This window comes from Impatiens glandulifera, chromosome 7 (genome assembly GCF_907164915.1).
Source record: "Impatiens glandulifera chromosome 7, dImpGla2.1, whole genome shotgun sequence".
Classification (NCBI taxonomy): Eukaryota; Viridiplantae; Streptophyta; class Magnoliopsida; order Ericales; family Balsaminaceae; genus Impatiens; species Impatiens glandulifera.
The window spans coordinates 47262988-47281117 of NC_061868.1; the positions used below are offsets into that span (position 1 = coordinate 47262988).

Here is an 18130-nt window from a genome sequence, read left to right on the forward strand (position 1 = left end):
AATAATCTATTATAAAATAATTAGAATGAAAACCCGACTCAATCCGATCGAGCTCGCGGTTTCTATCTAGACATGCATCAATCATTTTATATGGTATGTCTGCCTCATCCTTTCAGGATCTGACCTATCATCACTTATCACTTAAGTCAATCATTTTATATGGTATGTCTGCCTCATCCTTTCAGGATCTGACCTATCATCACTTATCACTTAAGTATTCTTTGGGGAGTGAATGGGGGAAATATTCACTCTAACAAAGCTTATTGCAAAGTTCCTAGGAACTCTTAAAGGCCTTTTTTTATACATATGATACATATGGCTGATGTCATGTTGCCGCAGCAACCTTAACTTCAAGTCAACTTCCCCGTGAAATGCTATTAGAAAGCCCTAAGTTATTTAAATTAATATATATATATATAGATTCGACACTTGCACTTCCTCATGGGCGATGGTTCCTTTACCACCTAATTCAGGACAGAGATTAACTGCTCTTTCTCGAAACTTGGTGGGCTGGCTATGATTCAATCCCTCAAGAAAGAGAATGAGCCTCAAACTTTCGCTGATTCCGACACAGCAAAGCAAAGACAAAAAAAAACGCTTACCGAAAAATAGAAAAGAAGGACAAGTTAAGTTGGTTTGAGGACCCGTTGGTCAAGTTTCTGGATCGAAGTAGGACATTCTCCATATATATATATATATATATATATATATATATATATATATATAACAATTTAATTGATTAACTTATTTATGAGAGTGTTTTAGACCTTAAGTTCAAATTTTGAAAATATTTAGTGTTTTAGAGCTTAACTTCAAATCAACCAACTTCTCGCTTAGAAGCTTCCTACATTGAAAAATTAATAATAAAAAAAGCCCTTAATTCAAATCATGAAGATATTTATTTGTTTGAAAAGTAGGGTGGGTAGCTAAGTGTAGTAATGACAATATTTATTTATTTGGTCAAGGAAAAGTCAATCAAACCCTAAAAATATTATTTTTATTTAAAATTGTTCAGTCATGTGTAACATTCAAAAATTTTTTTTTTTTTGAAAAGTGTTTAGAAAGAAAATTGAACCTTTGTAAGTTTGTGATACTTCATATATTATGAATTGTTTTTATCACTTCAGCTAACCCACTTTTTACAAATACAATTTATAATGCAACAATATTTATATAAATTCTAATACAAAATATTTAAAACCACAAAAACACAATTTAAACTGCCAATACAAACTACAAAATTTATTATACAATGTAGTACAATATGAATGCACTCACAAGAGTATCAATTATTAAAATAAAATATCTCACACACATACATATATATATAACTCTTTTCTAAAGAAGCAAATAAGCCATAATACTATTTTTAAGACCGAATTTGTACATAAACTTTTTCTTTGAGCAAATTATTACAAGACCTCTTCAATTAATTTAAATTTTCGAACTTTATTAAATCGTGTAGGCGATTCAATAAGGATCTAAAATTTTCAATCAATGGAGAAGGTCACAATGATAATTTACTCAAAGAAAAATGAAAAAAGGCGCATGTTTTACTCTTAAATATTAAGAAATGCTTATCTATTCTTTTTATAATTTTAATGCGGTGTTAATGATCCCTTATCCTACTATAAATGGCAGCAAAAAGCGCTTCCGCGAAGCTATCATTTTGTACCAAGGAAGAAGCCATTTCTTCAGCCAAAACTTTTTGAAGCTTAAAATCGGGTTTTCTGATGTCGATACCACATGACCCGAGTTCCACCCGAGTGGCTCTCGGCGGTGGTGTCTTTGGAGGCAAAATGGAAGCAGTCGGGCTCAAACTCAACAATACTTTGGGCTCATTAGGGGGGTCATGGTTATGTTTACCTTCGTAGTTTGCCACCAAAAGCGACGGGTCATCAAGGCTACGTTGCACCTAAATAAAGGAAGAACAACCGAAAACCATCCATTGTTTGCGGTTATACATTTGTGAAAACACTAAATATGTTTGTAACAAAAATAACTAAAAAAAATGTTACACCTTCTTTTTGACAGGGCAGTTTGGTGCAAAAGAACACTTGTAGTATGCTCTAGGTGATGGATTGTCTCTAGTAACTTTCTGCCCATATTTTCTCCATTGATATCCATCTTCAATAGCCTAACCCCAATTAATAAATCAATACTTCTAGTTTAATTAATTTGATTATCATTAATTTAAATTTTTGGCCAAATTAATCTTGTAATCAAATCCTTTATAATTTGGTATATAATTAAATAACTCACTAGGTTGTTTTGATCTAGAGGGTCAATTCGCCTCGTAACACTTGTCTTGTTGATCACTTGCCTCGGGGTTTTCATCATCCATGGATCAATATTACAACATGGTTTACAATAAGGATCTTCGTTATCATTTCCCATAATCATAATCTTCTCCGAAACTATATCGCCGTCAAACTTTCTCTTCTTCAAATTCAAGTACCGGGCTTGGAGTGACTTGAAGTTGTCGCGCATATTAATCAAATCTTCCGTAAGTTTTTCCTGCTCATGGTTCATCCTATTAAGCTCCTTCTCCCAACTATTGCTACCAACAACATCCACTTCTTCCTTATCCTAACAAAATATATCAAGACAGTTAATATAATTACATAATCAAATTTAATTTCTTATGAATTATAAACTATGCTTACATGATGCGTGGGGAGATGAATGTTGAGATCCAAGTTAAGCGAGGACTTTGACGACAAATTTGACATCCAATTTCGCGAGGAAGACGAATAAGAAGAAGAAGAATAAGGGGAGGCCATTATTATTTATGAATTATTGATATGTATATATATATATATATATTAGCTAGGCAATTAAGTTCAATTCCAACAAATGTACGTTATTTGGGTCTTTATATATAAGATGATAAATTTGTGGGGCTGTTAACGCGTTGGTTGTAGCTTTCGTGTACATACATATATATGATGATAATTAAATTTGTGTTTTTAGCTAAAAGATAGACTATATAAAGAATAGATATGGAAAATTATTATATCAAGACTTTACTTAACATATTTATTTATACGAAAGTGCATGGAACTTACTACATAGACTTTCTTGACACTTCTCCAGGAATTTCAAGATGCTTTTTTCAGACCATGTTCACAATATAATACCATTCTCCTTTTTTTTAACACTCCCACATCCACACCCACAACAATAATAAAATATAATACAGTAAAATCTCTGTAAAGTAATATCTAATAAAGTAATAATTTTGTTTAAATAGTAAGTTTTGTGATCTCAACAACTTGGACCAATGTTGTAAAATAATATTTTTCTTAAATTATAAGATAAAAAAAATATCATAATTATATATATATATATATATTTATTTATTTATTGTACATGAGTTACAAAATTCAATTTTTTAGATTATATAGTTAACTACAAATAATTAATTAAAAGTATTATCATTTAATACAAAATTCAATTCTTTAGATTATATCGTTAACTATAAATAGTTAATCACAAAGTATTATCATTTAATTTTATGTTATATATTAATGAATTTATATTTTAAAATTACAATAAACTTTAGATAATTAAGTTTCTATATGAGTACTTACATGTATATATTATATTTAGTGCAATTTTTATATGAATAAATCTAATTTTTAGATATAATTAAAAAGTTATACATGCATGTGATTGATTCTTGCTATTAAACATGTAATATACATGAATACTGTATAAATTATGAGATTTCATATATATATATATATATATATATATATATATATATATATATATATATATATATATATATATATATATATATATATATATATATATATATATATATATATATATATATATATATATATATATATATATATATATATATATGTGTGTGCTCACAATAATTATTTACAATAATGTTTTTTAGAGACATCTTCACCAACAAATGAACGTCTTGTATTCTTATTTTAACATATTATTTTTCTTTTCTGAATTAATTATCACATTTGTAGAAACAATATAACAATTATTTTGATACATTACACATATTTCAAAACATTCAAATCGTATTCAATAATTTTAAACGTATATATCTTAAAATATACTTAATTTAAATACAAATATGTTGAAATTAGTAAACTGAACACAAAATTAGATTGTTATGAAATTCTTTTGAAAATAAATTAAAAGAAAATCTAAATATGATAAAATACGTCCAAAATGTCTGTAAATATCGGTTTTTTCTAAAACGTGACAAATTATTTAAAAAAACGAAAATAATACAGTAAAATAATATGACGGACGTTTTATCCATTTGAAAATAAAAACTCATATAACTAAAATTTTCATAGTGAACATTAGTTATGGCATAATTAAAAGTTTGAACTTTATTCATTAAAAACAACTAACTTAATTATAGATAAACAAACTTAAACCTTTTTTTTAATGTTTTTTTTCCGGTTATATGGTTAAACCTAACAAGTAAAAAGGGCTGGTTTGATTTGATATTCTTAATAATATTTTTTTTATTTGAATTATTATTTATCTTTTGAAAATGATTCATTTGAATTAAATAAAAATCGTTTAAGAAAATATAATATGAAAATTCAGAGTTCAAAATAAAAATAAAATATGGAAGTCTACATAAAAGTAACTATGTTCTCAATCACATTTATGAGTTTTTCTAATTTATCCTCCCACTTAGTCATGATAATATAATATTGTGACTCAAGTATATATGCTTTATTTTATTTATTATAAAAAAAATTGAGTAGATTATGGCTGTTACGAGGGTCTAGTTTCTATTTTTTTCTTTACTTTTTCTTTAACAGAGTGCTTTTTTTAATTGTGATATTTAAGAACTTTTTTTATTTAAAATATTACATTTATATATAGTAATTAATTAGTAATATATGGGGAAGCGTTTTGAATTTAAACGGGGGACAATGACGGTAAAAATGTCATGCTAGTTCCCTTTATTCAAAAAAAAAAAAAATATATATATATATATATAAAAATTAATTAATAATATATACCAATTACATTCCCTTATAAGTGTGTTTAATTATATATTTATGTATAATACTTAATTGACTGGAATTCCAAAATCATACATCTTAGGGCTCAAACTAAAAATCAGCCATATAATAAGAACGTGTATTTTTGGAATTTAAGTTTTAACTAGAAAACGTGTTTTTTCAAAAGGAAATTGACTAACATCATAGGTTATTTTTAGTTTTTTATTATTTTTTATAACCATTAAAGTACTTAAATTATTAAATAAATAATAAAAACCCTTACTTATTTTTATTAATTTTAATTTTTAAATATAAAAAATATTTTAATAATTTATCTTAAAAATCAAAAATAACTAAAAAAAATATATAAAATTATTTAAAAATATTATATCATATTGTATGAACTATTTTTTTATATATATAAATACTAATAGATCCAAGATCATGAACAAGCCATAAGACTAGATATTAACTTAATTTATGAAATTAAATTATTTAAAAATTACAAATAATTAAAAGAACTCTTTATAAATATATTTTATTTCACTCTATTTTTAAATAATAATAATAATAATAACATCGTTACAAAAAAAATCTTTCTCCACCATCTCGAGTGTTGACCGATAAGAATGCTGAATAAGCAACACGTCATTGACCGGATCAGACTAGAATATTAGGCTATTTGCAAACTTAAACAATATATTATAATAACTAATTAATCAACAAAATATTTATTTATTTTATTTTTTAATTTAAAAAATTAATCTATTATATTTTTTTAAGTTCATTGTATTAAAAATGATAAAAATTATTTAATCACAATAACAAAAAAAAAATAATAATAAATAAAAATTTGAAAGACTTTACCGACTTTCTGAAATGAATCTTATAAAGCATCGTAATAGTAGAAGTACGAAGGATACGCATCAAACTAGGGATGACAACGGGTACCCTACCCGACGGGTACCCTACCCATCGGGTAGTGGAGTACTCATCCCCGAACCCGATTTTCAATTTACTACTCGACCCCGACCCCGAATCCGACGGGTATCTTTATTTATATCCCCATCCCTGATTCTCCGAGTACCCGATCTCCGATGGGTACCCTATTACTCGATACTAAATATTTAAAAAAAGATTATATTTTAATTAACACATTTAAACTAAAATTATATAAAATTGTATAAATTTAATATATTATATTAACTAATATGTTATTACAAAATATAATTGACTTAAAATTATTAATAAATATTTTATCATTATTGTTAATCATCTACACTATATAATATAAATTCATCTATATTATAAAAATACAAATAAATCTAAAAGAGATAATACAAAATTCTTAAATAAACACAAACTTCAAAAAAAATTATTAAATCAGTTTTATTAAAAAAAAAATCCTTATTGAATACTAAATAATAGTCGAGAGTTGATAAAAGACGCTGAAAAATATTATACTAAATAATAATTAATCATCCATAAACATAAGAGATTTTTTTTTTTTTGTAAGATCACTCAAATAATTCTTTATTAAAAAAAGAAAAATAATTTAATATTCGAATATTTTGTTTCTTTTGTTAGAAGAGTGAACGAGAACAGACTAAAAAAAATGAGCATCAACACAATTAGAAGGTATAAACAGCAAACAACCCAACTACAGTTAAAAATATTATTCGAACAGTAAAATTTGATACTAGAATATCGATCGATCCGGCTAAACAGATATCAAACCGAACAACATTCACTTAAATATATATGAGTGACTTAAAAAAACACAGAAAAACAAAAAATAAATAAAAATAAATAAACTCCCTTCAATAAATAAAAATAAATAGAAAGTGACTAAGAAAAAATGAATTTTCTATTTCTTTCATTTTTATAATAGCTCAATTAAAAAAAATATTAATAAGAAATCAAAAGTGTAGACTAATAACTCATGACCACCTATCCCTTTATCCATCAGTTAATTTATCTAAATATTAAAATTATCTTCATTTATTTAAAATTAATTTTTCATTAAATATCAGTACATTTTAATTTTTTTACAAATAATTAACCTTTTTTTTTATAACCCAAATCAAAAAAATTACTAAGTCACCTATTTTGAATGATTTTTTTCCGTATCATGTTTGAAATTATTTACGAAAAAATTAAAATAACTAGAAAGATTTTCGTATCATCCATACCTATAAAAATATAAATAAAAAAATAATAATATATAGTCAATATTTAAAATTCTTAATAAATCACGAATAATATATTAAAATAAAAAATATAACACTCTCATTCCAAATTTTATTCACTTTGATAAAACAACTTATCTTCTCACATATCTTTTCCGAATTCATTTATCATCTCGTGACCTTATACTTTCACTTTGGTCAATCAAATATTTAATTTATATTTTTTAATATTTAGCATTGTGACCTCACACTTTGGTCGATGAAATATTTGATTCGTATTTTTTAACCACTTTTAATTGATACCGACATATTATTTATCGGCAAACCACATGTCAATCAGACTTAGTTAAAGGGTTGTACTCGTGTTGTTAGTTTATAAGTTCGAAACATACATATAACATTTTTAATTTTATTTTAAACCGTTTGAATTTTTTGGGCGGATCAACTAACAATCCAACCCAAGTATTCATTTATTATCACATATATATCCAAATTAACCACAGCTTCTGATCCGACAATCAGGACACTTTAAAAATTAAACATTTCATCACATATTTTTTCCAAATGAACATCTCATCTTGTGACCTTACACTTACACTTTGGTCAATTAAATATTTAATTTATAATTTTTAACATTTAGTATCATGATCTCACAATTTGATCAATCAAATATTTAATTCATATTTTTTAATCACTTTCAATTGATACCGACATATTATCCCTTGGAAAACCACATGTAAATCACAATTGATTAAAAGGTTGTACTTGTTTTTGTTAGGTTGCAAGTTCGAAAACTATATATAACATTTTTTATTTTATTTTAAATCGTTTGAAGTTTATGAACGGGTCAACCCACAATCTGACTCTAGTATCAATTTACTCTCACATATATATTCAAACCACAGCTCTCGACTCAGTCATCCTCACATTTTTGAAAATTAAACATCATTATATATATATATATATATATAATTAAAATGTCTCACGTTAATCAAATTTGGTGTTGAATTTAAAATATAAAGTTTTATTAGTCTAGTTAGTTAAAGAGTTATGCATGTTTTTGTTAGATTGCAAAGTTTGAAATATACATATATTATTTTTAATTTTATTTTAATCGTTTAAAGTTTATAGGCGGGTTAACCCACCGTTTGACCCAAGCATTCATTTAATCTCACATATATATATCCAAATTAGTCACAGTTTTCGACCCGGTAATCCAAACACTTGAAAAATTAATATATATATTTAAAAAGTTGAACTTATATAGTTAAAATGTCTCATGTTCATCAAATTTAGTATTAAATTGAAAATATAAAATTTTATTAGCATCCTAATTGGTTGAAGGGTTGTACTTTTTTGTTGCAAATTCGAAAAATACATATAACATTTTTAATTTTATTTTAAACCATTTAAAGTTTATGGGCGTGTCAACCCACAATCCGACTCATGTATTTATTTACTCTCACATATATATCCAAATTAATCACAATTCTCGACCCGACAATCTAGACACTTTAAAATTAAGCATCATATTTTATAAATATATATATATATATATATATATATATATTAGTTAGTTAAAAAGTTAAACTTATATGGTTAAAATATCACACATTCATCAAATTTATTCAAATTTTGTGTTTAATTTAAAATATAAATTTATTCAAATTTTGTGTTTAATTTAAAATATAAAGTCTTATTAGTCTAATTAGTTAAAAACTTGTATTTGTTTTGTTACAAATTCGAAACACATGTAACATTTTTTATTTTATTTTAAACGGTTTGAGTTTATGGTTCACCATCCAACCCAAATAATTATTTACTCTCATATATATTCAAATTAACTACAGCTCTCGACCCAATAATCCAAACATTTTAAAAATTAAACATCATTTTATATATATATATATATATATATAATTTGCCCTACGACTGCATAGGTTCCAAGCTATTATAAGGAGTCACCGCATAGAAGCGATATCGAAAATATCTTATATATTTATATCCAGTAAATTACATCATAGAAGAAAGCATTTTCAAGATAGTCTCTACGCCCAACAAATCCCATATCGTTTTTATGTTTCGCAGAGCTTTTTTATTGTATTGATCGTTCGTATAGATTGAGTTTAAGAAGTTATACGGAAACTCCGAAACCGGCTTTCAAAACCAATGAATGGAAAACTATATATATATATATATATATATATATATATATATATATATATATATATATACTTGATTAAAATAATATTGAATGACACCTTATTTTGAATGGTAAGTAGCTAAACTCACATTTTTAACTTGAAAAGTAAGTTTATAATCTTTTGAATAAACCTGGGATTAATTCATTATTATAATTCATCTCTCATTTTAACCTAAGTGTAACACTTTCTTGGCATCTTTTTATTTGGTTTAATTTGCCACAACTCATTTACTTATTAGGTTTAATTTTACCATCAACAAACACATTTCAACTACTACCAATAGAAAATCATATATAGATTAAATAACAATGAAAAAGATGGAAGAAAGAAGAAGAAGATACATGGTTTGAAAAGAGTATACATTTTTCTTAGGGATGATTTTGGGGATCTCCAAGCCACTTTGCTCGGAAGCCTGTGCCCTTGCAATCACAGCAACTTGTTGATCCCTGTAGAGTGTAAGAAAACCAAATCTTAAAAACAAAGCCAATTCCATAATAACAATTTGGCAGAGGTTGGTTTGTCATCATCATCATCATCTAGTCTAAAATCCAAGTTATAACTGTTTCTCAAAGCCATGTGATACCTTTCCTGCACATATTACACAGGTGGTGTTTCTGGAAGGAACTTCACATAGCATGTTATCACCCAGAATAAAGAAACCTGTTCCATTACACCATTTGCATTCAACCTTTCCATTTGAATCGCAAGAAGAACAAGAAACGGGCCTTGGTTGCTACACACAAAAACAAGTGTATTATATCACCAATATTCATAAATAAAGCAAACACAATTGAAGTCTTGATGCGTTATACTACAGTTGGTATATCATATCCATTGTCCGGTTAGCACTTCTATTGCACACTGCTATCTTTTTGATAAATCAAGTCAGTCAGGGCATTCTATTGAATCATCATCCATATGCTTGTTGTTCTCAATATTGAACACTTCAACAACAAATCTTCCCAAATTGGGACCTTGTTGGATCATCTTCTATGAATTATTTTTGACAAATAGAGCAAAATGCCCGGCCTTTTCTACATCATGCTTACATAAGATGCCTTTTACACACTTCAACTCATCAGGACTCAAGAGGCTCTCATGATCTATCGAGTTTGTAGTATAGGGGAATAGGCTTCACGAATAAGAAAATGAACTATTTAGATAGCCTCCCAGTCCAGATAGATTCTTAGAGAGAAACCTAAACTAGCTAACCAAATTCTCATTCAGTAAATGTTCATGATACATGAATCCAGGGATATGAATCAACCATAGGAGTTGAAGCAATTATCAGTGTTGATTATCTGCGCAGATTTGGGGCAATTATTCATTTTCAAATGCAGATATCTTAAAATCAAAATTGGATCTATTTTATGGACAGATAAAGGAACCGCCGAGAGTTGGACAAGAGTTGAATCATCATGATGAACAAGCAGCACATGTATATAAATTTGTCTCGAGTTCTCAGTGAAAACACAAAATCTGAGAGAGTGGAAAATAAAAATGGAATTACCTGAGAGATTAACCAGGCTTTTTCCACTCGATTGGCGAAGTTGCTCTCAAAAGAGTTAGCGATTGAAGCCCGAGTTCGGAAAGCCATAGACGTAGATTTGGTTGTCCAGATCGGGAATGTTCTCGGAGAAAAAGAGCTGATATTGCTCATCGATTCCATGGAGATTACGAATATCAATTATTAAGTGTTGTTGAGGAGGACGAGGGTTTGGCGGCGAGATGAATTGGTGAAACAGCCTTTTCATGTGGCGCAAACATTACGGAATTCCAAAGTCTTCTTACAATCAATCAATCTCCTCATTATATATATATAATATTTTAAATTCTTCTTAAATTTTACTTTTATTTTTTAATATAAAAAATAATAATGTAAATTTGATAATCTTTACCTTTTTTTTATATTTTAATTTATTATATTATTTAATTTTTATATAGTTATTTTGATTATATAATATTATTTATAGTATTCAATTATATTCAAAAATAGAAAAATAAATTGTTTTCATTTTAATTAAAAATAAAAATTGTTTTCATTTGGTCCATGTTTTTAATAAATAATTGGGTTTTTTTAAATAATAGATTTTTTTAATTATTAAAAATACATTTTTTTAGTAAAAATTATATAATATTTTTTTAAAAAAAGATTTGTTTAAAATAAATTAATTTATTATTTTAAATAATATAATGGGAGGAATTAAAATTCAATAAATAAAATATATAATTATTTAAATAATGTAAATCTAAACAAATATAAAAAAGAAATGAGCAAAAAAATTTAATTAAGAAAATAATATATTTAATTTTATTAGAAAAAAGAAAATAATATTCATATGGATTATAAGAAACCAATGCATGACACGTACTCCTAAGGCGTGACAGTTGCACTCGAGACCTCTCAGCTCACAATCAAGTATGTGAAACTCATTGATTGAAAACGAATTAGAGCTAGTTTGATCTTGTATTATTTAAGGTTTGTATTATATATATATTTTAATATATTTAAGTTTTGGGTTGATCATTGTTATAATAATCAAGCTTTTTATATTTAAAATTTAAATTTTGTAAAATAAAATAAAAAATATTTTATATTTATTAATTAAGTGGTTGTTAACTAGTTTGACATAGATTTCTTTTAAAGAAAATTATAAAAAATAGTATTTGGGTTAATTCCTAAAAAAAACTTACATCTGGAGTTTTTTTTTAAATGATTTTGAATAAAATAAATTATGGTTGTGATAATTTTGAGGAGGTTGTAATATTTTTTTGATAAAAATATTTAAATATTATTGATATATATAAATAAAATAAATAATAATAATTTAAATATATGATATTTTATATTTTTAATTAATAAATAAAGTGAAATGATGTTTGATTTTTTTAAATTATTAAATAACTCAAAACTAAAAAAAAAAGTCTTGTAAATGTAGTGATTTTTTATATATATATAATTACCTTTGTAAGAAACTTCATAAATTAGTCATCTCATAATTAAGATTTTAGTGTATATTATTGCTTCAATTTTCTTTAAAATTGTAGTTTTCAATATTTTGTTGGTTTTTGAATTTTTGGGCAAAGAAATATTATTACTTTTAAAGGCTTTGATCAATATGAAATATTATTATTACTATTACAATGCAATCCAATTAAAACATTTTTTTTTTCATTTTTGTATGTATATGAGGAAATGCATATACATGTGCACAAAATTATTAGTAAACAAACAAAATGAAATGAGTACATTTTTTGAAGTTCTATTTGAAAATTTGTTGAGTTTGTTTAAATTTGAATGAATAATATTATTAAATTTATTAATATATACATAATTAAAATTAAAATATATTTCAGAAAATTATTTTTCCTAAATCGATATCCAAATAAAATATTTAAAAAAAATAAATTTTATTTTATCTAAAACCAAATTCAACTCTGAATCCTGTACAATTCCAAATTCGACTATACATATGTTTACATACAAAGACAAATTAGGAAACTCACTTTTTATATTTTAGCACCATGGGTCCTGGTTTTTATATTTGGTTACAAATTAACTCTCAATTGGTTTTGTTTATTTATTATCAGAGATATTTTTTTAGATAAATTTTACTATATAACCTCACTTAATTAGAATAGTTTTGATGATAAATTAAACATGAGATCTTAGTCTTAGGAGAAGTTTTTTTTTTTGTTTTTTTTAAATGGAATACTTTCTTGAATCAATTTTGATTTAAATGTTATTCTATTAAATTTTCTACAAATTGATTTTTCATTTCTGTCTTTTATTTTTTTTACTATTCACTTGTATTTTAATATTTGTTTGTATATACAAAACAATTTAGTTGACAAACACCACCCGATTTATTAACAACAAGTAGATCTACGTCAGGAGAATTAGACGTCGGTTGAACGGAGAAAATTTACAAAGTATTCGACTAGCCAATTAGTTAAAAATCAATACATCTTAGGTGTGAATTGTCATGCCAAATATGATTAAGAATGTAGTCGGACTCCTGTGTAGTTACACACACTTGATAAAAGAAATTTAGATCCACCTTATATTCAAATTTAGAGAAGTATAAAATAAAAGAGAACAAAAGAAAAGAAGATGATGCATAATATTTATTCTACCACTCGTATTATGGGTCACAGATTCAAGAGTTATAATTTTATTTTTTTATCGTAAGATTTTGTCACTTAAATTATCTAACAAGTTTAAATATATATTTTGCAAATAAAATTAAATGAACAATTTATACAACCTTTGTAGGTTGTAACTAATATTTTTTAGTTATATTTTTTTTTTGTTATAAGGGTATCATAGATTAAAAGCAAAAATTACAGTCATAGATTATAAACAAAAATTATAGCAACAAATTTAGTTTAGTTATTCAAGACTATTCATACTCAAGAGCACATTGAGTAGAATGATTTGGATAAATCAATTTTAAATTAAGTATGAAAACTTGTACAACAATTTATTTATGTATTTATAATCTATTATTGTCTTTTATGTTTTTATTAGGGATGTTCACCGATTGATTAATTGGTTAATCGGTTTTGATTAAGTTCGATTTTACCTACTAATTTACCTACTTATTTTACAAATTAGTTAACCGGTATTGGTATTGATATCGGTTTTACCAATTCTGGTTCTACAGGTTTCGTTCGGTTCCGACAAATTAACTGGGTATAACCAATAACCAATAATTCAATTTTTTTAATTAGGTATTAAATTTATTATTTCAAAATCCTTTTAGTAATATATTTTATAAATATATTTAAAAATATGTTATAATCATTTTATATGTAATAATATAATATAATTTAAGAGTATTCATTTTTAAACGGATATATCTATTTTAAAATTATATATAAATTATAATTTAAAAATAACTGATGTATATAGATTATTAAATATTATTTATAGTATATTTAATATTTACAAAAATAAATAATATAAATTATAATATATATAAATATATAATAAAATTATTACTGAGTTAAATGGATTGGTTAAACAGATAGAAAAATAGTTTAACCGTAATTCGAATTGGTTAACCGATAAATTGATAAATTATCGATTCAGTTCAGTTATAGGTTTTCGAGTTTTTTTTTTTTCCCTAACTTAGTTTCTACTTTCTACCATTTAAATTGTTATTTTTTTCACAAATTTAATATTGGTGATAAAATTTTATTATCTTACCTAGTATCAATTTTAGCCAACTTAACCCTATTTATCTAACAGTGGCTGTCACTAGATTCCCCCTATAATGACAGATCAACGGTCTAGATAACTTGCAATGAAATAATTAGGGTCTTGTTTGGCTCTCTTCTTAATAAAACGATTTATCTCAATATTTGATATTATTATTTTTTAAAAAGTAGTGTTTTCTAAAAATGGATTGATAAGAAAAAAAAATGGTAGAGATAAAATCTGAGTTGATAAGAAGGGAAAAAACAAAAACAAACAGGCACTAAAAGTGGGACTTGGAAGAAATGGCAGCATTTGTCCCACACAATAGCACGAGGGTCGGTCCTGTGAGAAAAAAGCGCCTCCATCTTCCCCTTTGAAGGCTCCATTTCTACGTCTTCTCTATTGTCAGATCGACGCCAAACCCATATCCAAAACAAGTTTCTTTTCTCGATTCATCGCTTCCTAAAGGACGATTCAGCTGAATCCGATCTAATCTAATCTAATCTCACTTTTATTGTTTATCTATAGATCAGGATATATGTTCACTTGATTCTTTTGTTCAATATATAAATCCATATCTATTTGTCACTTAATTCTTTGAAGAAGAAGGAGGAGGGGACTGTCTTCGATCATGTGTCCTAGGAACCCTTTATACTCAATCGTCACACCATGTAAGCATTTATCAGATTACAAGCTTAATCATGGTATTCATGGCTACAATATGATCAAAACCTTCTTAAAAATCCTCCCTGAAGGGAGGACAGTGATTGATAGTACCAAATTGAAGGTGCCCAGATGCAGTTTCTGTTCTGGGAATGAAGGTAGATTATTCATGTGTTTGATCTGTTCATCAGTTTCATGTTATCTGTCATCATCGGAATCATTAGAATCAAATCATGCTCTTTTTCATGCGCAATCCATGTCTGCTCATGATGTTGCAGTAGATTTGGATAGAGGGGAGCTTTATTGTTTTGTGTGTTGTGATCAAGTATATGATCCTGATTTTGATAAAGCTCTGATCTCTAATCATGTTGTTACGACATTGTTGTCTTCTAAATCTGAGAATAATAATAATAACGGGTCTTCTGTTTTGGGTCTGAAGAAAAGGAAAAGATTTGGAGATATGGATCCAAATGACATGAAACGGTTTGTTTCATTGATGGATCGCAGGTCTAAATCTTGTTTTCCAACTGGTTTGAGAGGTTTGAACAATTTGGGGAATACTTGTTTCATGAACTCTGTATTGCAAGCTTTCTTACATGCTCCTCCATTGAGAAATTATTTCTTGAGTGATCGTCATAATCGGGGAAACTGCCGGAAGATGATGTCGCCGGGGAAGAACCACCTCTGCTTGCCTTGTGATATCTATTCCATCTTCTCAGCTGCTTTTTCCGGTGATCGGACTCCTTACAGCCCAGCTCAGTTTCTTTACAGGTTTGTCTCTACAGTTTTTGTATCTGGATTTATCTTATGATTCGGATTTTGAGAATCCCTTTAACCTTTGAAATCTCTTGTTTTCTGATTTTTCAGTTGGTGGCAGCATTCAGAGAATCTTGCGTTCTATGAGCAGCAGGATGCTCATGAGTTCTTTATTTCAGTGCTGGATAGAATTCATGAAATAGAAGGGAAATCAATCTACCCAGTTAATAAAGGTAATCATTTGGATTGAGCCTATTTATGAAAAGTTCAAATTGAAAATGATGTTTTTTCTTCTGAGATAAGATATTTTTTAATGGATCATGCTAAGGTCTTCATTGTTGTGTTGGGTGATTTGAAAAATAGCATCATCTAATGTAGAGAGTAGGTTAAGTTAACAAAAGTAAGTGTAATTCGATAATTTAGTTGATTATTTGAATGATTGGTCGAAGAAGGGAATTGATCGGGTTATTTTGATTAAATTCAAGTAACCCTTCATCAAATAAGTTCTATTTATTGAATCATGATTGATATTATAGTGTAAATTTTTGTATCATTGTTATTTTTGACAAATATAACTAACCCACAAGATTGTTTAAGGGGAAAGAGTATTGGTTGAATTTCCTCAAAAAAATCCCTGATTTTACAAAAGAAAGAAAAAGAAAAGGAAAAAACAATCTAATGATTTTTATCCAACAGGATTTTAACCGTTTTTCTCTCTTGCAGACGGAGATTGTCAGTGTATCGCTCATAAATCGTTTTCGGGTTTATTGAGATCGGATGTGACTTGTATGACTTGCGGGTTTTCGTCCACTACATACGATCCCTGCCTCGACATTTCTCTCGATTTGGATACAAACATACCACCCAACAAAAAAGCTAAACCAGCTAGTAACTCTAGCGTTTCCACTCTCGGACGCTGCCTGGATCTCTTCACTCGACCAGAAAGATTAGGGTCGGATCAGAAATTCTTCTGCCGGAACTGCCAACAGAAACAAGATTCCACCAAACAAATGTCCATCAAAAGGCTGCCTTTGGTTCTCTGTCTGCACATAAAGAGATTCCATCACTCGCCTGTGAAGAGATTATCGAGGAAAATCGACCAACCTTTACGTTTTCCCTTCTCGTTAGACATGGCGCCCTATCTTTCGTCTTCGGTGATCGGAAAAAGATTCGGAAACAGGATTTTTCCATTCGAAGGCGACGAATCGGATGTGAATTCGGATTTTGAGATATTTGCGGTGGTTACTCACTCGGGAATGATGGATTCGGGGCACTATTTGACCTACTTGAGGTTGAATAATCAATGGTATAAGTGCGACGATGCTTGGATAACCGAAGTTGACGATCAAGTGGTGAGAAATTGTCAATGTTATATGATTTATTATGTGCAGAAAACGCTTTATCATAGAGATAGAGCAGGCGAAGATCCTGGTTGTTTACCAATGTCTCCACGTGGAGATGCGTTTGTTCCAATTGCCGGTTGTTGCTAATCAACAAATGTTTTGGTCTCATTTGCATTAAACGACTCGTTTTCTTATCAATGATGATAGAATTCTCAAACGTATCGACTTGGAAATGAAAAGTCTCCAAACGATGTTGATACTCACGAGGAGACCGAACTACTCGGTTGGAGCTATTGAAACTATCAAAATGTCGGTTTTTGGCATGAAAGATGAAGTGTTTGATTTCAGTCAAAATGAATGTCTTGCAAATTTGAGGCTAGATTGGAGTCGTTTTGATGAACAGATTCTGCATTTTGTTTTTCTTGACCTTTTCGATTTTTGGTTTAAAAACCATTGGCAACTATTCTGCGTTTTTTCGCCAATTTTTTAATTTGGGATATTTGGATGTTTTCTAAATTCAAATTATTTCATATTTCAATATAGACAGAATTTGAAGGCTGAATGTCTTATCATTGGATATTATCATCTTTGTTATTTTAAAGCAATTTAGATGATGGCAAATTGTAAAATTAATAAAACTATATATAAGCATAAGTTCAAATAAGTTAAAGCACTCTTCTTGAAATTATAACACTCCTAGAACTGAATTTGAAAAAAGAAAAACATATTGTATGAATATTTGTATAAGGAAGTTATGTAAAAAATAATT

The 18130-nt window shown here is 27.2% G+C and overlaps 3 protein-coding genes across 3 annotated transcripts; 1 reads left to right on the forward strand and 2 right to left on the reverse strand.

The window, feature by feature from the left end:
* Positions 1 to 1259: 1259 nt before the first annotated feature.
* On the reverse strand, positions 1260 to 2809 carry LOC124910246 (probable WRKY transcription factor 60). Its single transcript, XM_047450866.1, has 4 exons — positions 2667 to 2809; positions 2263 to 2589; positions 2021 to 2137; positions 1260 to 1915 (listed from the first exon to the last, which is right to left on the reverse strand). Exons 1-4 carry the CDS (start codon positions 2781 to 2783, stop codon positions 1610 to 1612), a joined length of 867 nt encoding a protein of 288 aa, XP_047306822.1. The 5' UTR covers positions 2784 to 2809; the 3' UTR covers positions 1260 to 1609.
* Positions 2810 to 9667: 6858 nt separating this feature from the next.
* Positions 9668 to 11172, reverse strand: LOC124910283 (protein BUNDLE SHEATH DEFECTIVE 2, chloroplastic). Its single transcript, XM_047450911.1, has 3 exons — positions 10907 to 11172; positions 9980 to 10129; positions 9668 to 9842 (listed from the first exon to the last, which is right to left on the reverse strand). The coding sequence occupies exons 1-3, from the start codon at positions 11063 to 11065 to the stop codon at positions 9765 to 9767; spliced, it is 387 nt and encodes a 128-aa protein (XP_047306867.1). The 5' UTR covers positions 11066 to 11172; the 3' UTR covers positions 9668 to 9764.
* A 3739-nt stretch (positions 11173 to 14911) lies between these two features.
* On the forward strand, positions 14912 to 17978 carry LOC124945975 (ubiquitin C-terminal hydrolase 22-like). The gene is made up of 3 exons (XM_047486518.1): positions 14912 to 16033; positions 16130 to 16251; positions 16742 to 17978. Exons 1-3 carry the CDS (start codon positions 15231 to 15233, stop codon positions 17506 to 17508), a joined length of 1692 nt encoding a protein of 563 aa, XP_047342474.1. The 5' UTR covers positions 14912 to 15230; the 3' UTR covers positions 17509 to 17978.
* The last annotated feature ends 152 nt before the right edge of the window (positions 17979 to 18130 follow it).

What these genes read in the sequence shown, in the direction of transcription:
- LOC124910246 (XM_047450866.1), bottom strand. Translation starts at nt 2,783, where the DNA reads ATGGCCTCCCCTTATTCTTCTTCTTCTTATTCGTCTTCCTCGCGAAAT. An exon ending in CTCTAGATCAAAACAACCTA is followed by an intron (nt 2,138 to 2,262) that starts GTGAGTTATTTA and finishes AATTGGGGTTAG; the next exon opens with GCTATTGAAGATGGATATCA. An exon ending in ACTGCCCTGTCAAAAAGAAG is followed by an intron (nt 1,916 to 2,020) that starts GTGTAACATTTT and finishes TCCTTTATTTAG; the next exon opens with GTGCAACGTAGCCTTGATGA.
- LOC124945975 (XM_047486518.1), top strand. Translation starts at nt 15,231, where the DNA reads ATGTGTCCTAGGAACCCTTTATACTCAATCGTCACACCATGTAAGCAT. An exon ending in CCAGCTCAGTTTCTTTACAG is followed by an intron (nt 16,034 to 16,129) that starts GTTTGTCTCTAC and finishes CTGATTTTTCAG; the next exon opens with TTGGTGGCAGCATTCAGAGA. An exon ending in AATCTACCCAGTTAATAAAG is followed by an intron (nt 16,252 to 16,741) that starts GTAATCATTTGG and finishes TCTCTCTTGCAG; the next exon opens with ACGGAGATTGTCAGTGTATC.
- LOC124910283 (XM_047450911.1), bottom strand. Translation starts at nt 11,065, where the DNA reads ATGGAATCGATGAGCAATATCAGCTCTTTTTCTCCGAGAACATTCCCG. An exon ending in AAGCCTGGTTAATCTCTCAG is followed by an intron (nt 10,130 to 10,906) that starts GTAATTCCATTT and finishes TTTTGTGTGTAG; the next exon opens with CAACCAAGGCCCGTTTCTTG. An exon ending in GTGTAATATGTGCAGGAAAG is followed by an intron (nt 9,843 to 9,979) that starts GTATCACATGGC and finishes TACACTCTACAG; the next exon opens with GGATCAACAAGTTGCTGTGA.